Source organism: Athene cunicularia (genome assembly GCF_003259725.1).
Source record: "Athene cunicularia isolate RWA chromosome 5 unlocalized genomic scaffold, athCun1 chr5_part2, whole genome shotgun sequence".
Taxonomy (NCBI): domain Eukaryota; kingdom Metazoa; phylum Chordata; class Aves; order Strigiformes; family Strigidae; genus Athene; species Athene cunicularia.
This window is the reverse complement of record NW_020799102.1, coordinates 6,776,858-6,781,690: the sequence shown is the minus strand read 5'-3', so window position 1 is coordinate 6,781,690 and position 4,833 is coordinate 6,776,858. Positions and strand designations below refer to the sequence as shown.

The window sequence follows — 4,833 nt, the reverse complement described above, 5'->3', positions numbered from 1 at the left end:
GGGGGGGGGGGGGGGGGGGGGGGGGGGGGGGGGGGAAGGCTTTCACTCAAAAAAATTGAAACTTTGTGTAAAAATAAATTAATTCCATGTGCCTGAACTTCAGGGAGTTGATGGCTCCAAAAATGAATCAGTGGCTGGGAAATAAAAGCATCTAATAAGGAAAACTAAATGTATTTGAACTGCAGGAAAATATATTGTCAGTAAGATTAAGGATGGCAAGAAAAGAAAATCTTAACATTGATATAAGTGGGAACTAAAGAAGACTGACACTTTTAACTTTTCTGCATCATAATTGGCAATTGTATTTCCTAAATCCTTCTGTTCTGTATTTGAACAAATGAGCTATTCACATATTACAGTGATAAAGCATAATTCTTTTCCAATGAAAAGCCTGAAGGGATGCTACACAGTGACTCATAAATGCTAACCTGCAGGCGAGATGTGAGAGAAGACATCTTAAATGGATGCGTCACCTTAGGACAGTATTTCTTCCTGTGGCACTCAGGACTCTCTTGCTGGCACAGTGACTTTCTGTGCATTTAGTATTAGTACAGGACAAAAACATCAATGTCTATTTTCTGGGCTTCAAACCTGCAAAGAACATGAAACCTAACAGAGCAGAAAGCCATGCTGGGATCACACTGGTTGCAGGGGTAGCTCAAGGATGTGACCCATATAATTTCCATAGCCTGCTTTCAGCACAGCTCGCTGCAGAAATCTACATTTAAAGTCCTGCTCAGAGAGGGAGATGCTACGGTGGAGAGTGGTGTTCCTGAATAGGATCTAGGGAATATTTTACAAACTCAACTGAATGTTAGAGCTCTGATGTTGCAGTGAAGAGGCTGAGTGCTATTACTGCATGTATCAGCACAGGAGTATTAAGCAGGAGTACAAGAGATAGTCTTAAATCTATATAAGGCAATGATGAGACCATTACTGGAATCTATTTAATTTATCAGAGTTAGGAGGTGAACCATTTAGCCTATAAATACTCTCATAGCAAACCAAATCTGATAGCAGAATTCAATCTAGCAGACAAAAGGCATGTATGATCCACTGGGTGAAAACTAAACCCACCAAAGTTCAGTTTAGAAATAAAACCCACATTTTTATACTGTCAGGATAATGAACCATTGAAACAAGTTTTCTGGGCATGTGGTAGCTTTTTCACTACTTGAAACACCAAAGTCAAAAATAGGTGTCATTCTAAAAGAGAAGCTGCCTTTTAAAAATTAAGTTTGAGGTCTGATGGAATTATAAGTGGCTTTTATTATGCAGAAGGTTTATTCTGGCTTTATGAGTGTATGAATTAATGACTACAGACATTTTTTAATTAAAAAGAGACTGGAATGTATGGAGAGAAGAGGGACACAAAAAGAGCTGGCAAGGCTGAATGGGGAGACAAAACATAAAAGAAGTCTCATGCAGGTAGCACAATGACTTCCCGACAGGTTACATTGACACGGCGTTATCCCTGCATGGATGTTAGGAAGAGACTTACTGCTTATAGTGAAAAGCAATTTCTGCTATTGATTTCCTTCTCTGGCGATATACTTGGTCAGAGTAGCCCTGTGATAATAAATAGGAACAGAGACAGGATTTTTAAGCAGTTACTAAAATTTCTCACCCAGCAAAGTTCATCACTGGCTGGAGAAACTTCTCTCATGGTGGTGATAGCGCTACAGTTCCCTGAGCAGCTACACTATTAGGTGCTCTCCAGCTCCCTGCTTCTGAGGGAAGGCTCAGGAGTCCAACATGAGGATGTGCCCACACAGACTCACTCACCGGATGATCAAGATCCAAGTCAGGGTCAAACTTGGTGACCAAATGGTGGCATTTGTCCAACTCACAGATTTTTCTGGGAAACCAGTGAACTGTGGAGAGAGAGAAAGAGAAAAACTGGCTGTGGAAATGAAAATGGACCATCGCCTACTGAGAAGGGGTTGTGAGGCTGAATGCCCTTCTGGACAGTAGTTCCACACTCTCAATGCTCTTGTCCTAGACTCATGTCTAATCCCATGATTGCATCTCATAACCTCCCTGCCCATCTCTCAACAGAGTATTTTGTGACCGAAGTAAACAAGAAATGAAAATTTTATTTTATTTAAAGATCCTAGACTTTTAATTAAAAACAAATCCAGAGGTCCAACTGGTTGTAGAGCAATCACTACAGCTCTCTGGGGATATTTTACAATAAGAATCATCCTGTCTTCAGAACAGGATGGCATGGGGAGTGTCTTGTCATTTAGTGCTGGATCTGTAAAGACTTCCTGACACATAGGTAGGAAACTACCTTACATTTATAATATAAAACACTGGTGTAGGGATGGAGAACTCTGTAGGACAGGTGTGAACAAAATATGAAATTTCATCTCCTATTTCTATTTTTTCAATCTGGCACCAGAAGAATGGGCTACGGACTCTGGAGCCCACTGAGAAATGGACAAGGAGGGAAGTGGCTTTCCGTATTCAGGTGTCCTAGAGGCAGTCTTTCCTGTTTTGCTCCAATTCAGCATACAGTAGCCCTTCCCCTTTTCTGGGAATAACAAAGCCTCCACCCTGTTTCTACAGCTCAGCCTCGCCACAAAATTGAAACCGTTTGTAAGTTCCTTACATTTGTCTTCCTTAGTGGTCCTCACATCTTCTGCTACCCTCTTGATGGAGCTAATGAAAGTATTTAGGTCAGAGCTGTGGACTTCACAGCGCACAAAGTATTCCAGCTCAGCGGTCCCTTCACGAGGCTTTCGGCTAAGCCTGGTCTCCAGGTGATGAATTTTAGCTTCAAATGTCTTTGGGAACATGGAAAAGGAGAATAAAAACATTAAACAACATTTTAAACATGTGTTGATACTTCCCAAAGATGTCCATATGGATACATTGAGGGGACTCCTCTTTGTCTTTTTCTTCTTTTTTTTCCCCCCCCCACTGGAATGAACACATTTATCCATTAATTCCACAGTTTTTACCTTCTGGACAGACAGCCAGTGGGGCTGGTCAGTAACTAGCAACAGAAGACTTCCACAGCGGCAAAGAAGATGGATTCAAGCGGAGAGGTTGATGTGGCAGAATGCCACCTCCTATGACCCCCTCTCCTCTAGTGTCCCACTTAAGGTATTTGAGGTGAGTACTTAACCTGTTGTATGGGACTCAAGGAACACACTCCAAGTTTCATGGCTCTTCTGTGAGAAATATCACTTAAGCCTATTAAAAAAGACTCAGACTAGGTCTGCCTACTGCCTATTGTCTGATGTCCCCACAGTCAGGCTTTGCTCTTGGCTCTCACCTAGCACAGGAGATCTCCACAACCCTGTCACCTCTTTTGCTGGTTTCTACCAGGCAAGAGGCATGACTCTGCATTTGCATGTGACATCGCTGTCCCCAGCCCCTGCGGTGTCAGCGTGACTGTGGGCTATCGGCCACCCAGTCCCAGCACACAGGTCTGACTGGTCGAGGCTACCTCTCCTGGTGCAGCTTTGCAGCCACACAAGTCTACTCGCTATTTAAATGCCTTCCAGTCAGATATTAAACCTGATTTACAGCCTAAACATGGGGCTCTAATTTCTCTCCTCTCCCCTGCTCCACCCCAGAAATAAAATCCTGCTGCCCCTCTGCACCCTGGGGCACTGTGTACGAAAACATCCTGAGCTAATGCACTGCCTGGCTGGGGACCACTGCGGAGCCCAGTCACTGTGGTGAGCACAAGGCTGTTTGCCCTGCTTATTGCAGGCACTTTAAAGTAAACACTGGCTTGGCTTTGAACACACTGCTGATATAAAACACACGCTTAAGCCTGAGCACATGCTCACAAGATTTTTAAAGTTATGACTGAGGATACTTATTAGATGTCTTCTCTCTTTGGGCATGAATACCATCAATTTAGACAAGCAGCAATATGTGCTTATTTGTTAGAAAGTGGTTTTCTGTGCCACAAGGAATAAAGGGGTTGAGGATCAGCCAATATAATTTCAGAGGGGAATCTTTCTTACAAAAGGACGGCTAGAAATGCGTGGGCTGGTGCCTAGACGTGCTGCATTTTCCAGGCTGCATTTATAATGTCAGCTTTACATCACTAAATCCTTCAAGAGGATTTTCACAGGAAACATGAGTTACTGATGGTGGGCTTTGAAAATCGGAGAGAAAAAAGGGCTTAGCAATTGAGCAGGCTGTCTTTTGAACAGGAAAATAGTCTTCAAATTTTCACAAGGTAGGGAAGGTGCTGCTTGGTTAGCATCTATCTCTTTTCCAGATATTGTCAATGTAATCAGAGGGAAAACTGCAGTCAGTCCCACTTTATATGCTGTTCCTTCTTCAGCGCTACCCCAGGTTTCTTTTAGCAAGTTCCGAGGGATTGTCATCTGGTTTGGGTATTGAACACAGAAAATTGGAACCAGCTGAGCTGCTTCTAAATGGAAAACTGGTTGTAAAAAGTTCAAGAACAAATAAGTTAGTATATGAGCCATTTGTATAACAAAAGAAATAGAAGTGATTGAAATAGTTTGTAGTTCACTAGAAATATGAATGAGTGACCTAACATGACCCCAGGCGCAGGGTCGCAGCATTTTAGGTGCAATTATAAGTAACAGAAATCTGCATGAGTTTGTTGGGACAAAACAAATCTGTAGATCAGTGGGAGAAATTTATTTTCTGGGGTATATGGATGCAGGTCCAATTATATTTCAGTAGGTAAGTATCTACTTAATGCCAGAAGAAAATGTCATTTTGGATCCTGGGAGCAGTTTAGCTAAGCTGCCCTCCTAATACACCTGCAAACAGTTCATGCTTCCTGGCCAGAGTACAGCTGTGAGCTTCAGCTGTCCCTCATAGTGTATCTTT

The 4,833-nt window shown here is 42.5% G+C and overlaps 1 protein-coding gene across 2 annotated transcripts in view; it reads right to left on the bottom strand.

The window, feature by feature from the left end:
- TH (tyrosine hydroxylase) overlaps positions 1-4,833 on the bottom strand; it is a 21,424-nt gene that overhangs the window by 8,879 nt on the left and 7,712 nt on the right. For both annotated transcript variants that reach the window (XM_026850579.1, XM_026850580.1), the window contains exons 3-5: positions 2,615-2,789; positions 1,786-1,874; positions 1,502-1,569 (exon numbers count right to left, since the gene is read on the bottom strand). In XM_026850579.1, coding sequence (XP_026706380.1) covers positions 1,502-1,569; positions 1,786-1,874; positions 2,615-2,789 — 332 coding nt within the window. The remainder of the gene's footprint in view (positions 1-1,501; positions 1,570-1,785; positions 1,875-2,614; positions 2,790-4,833) is intronic.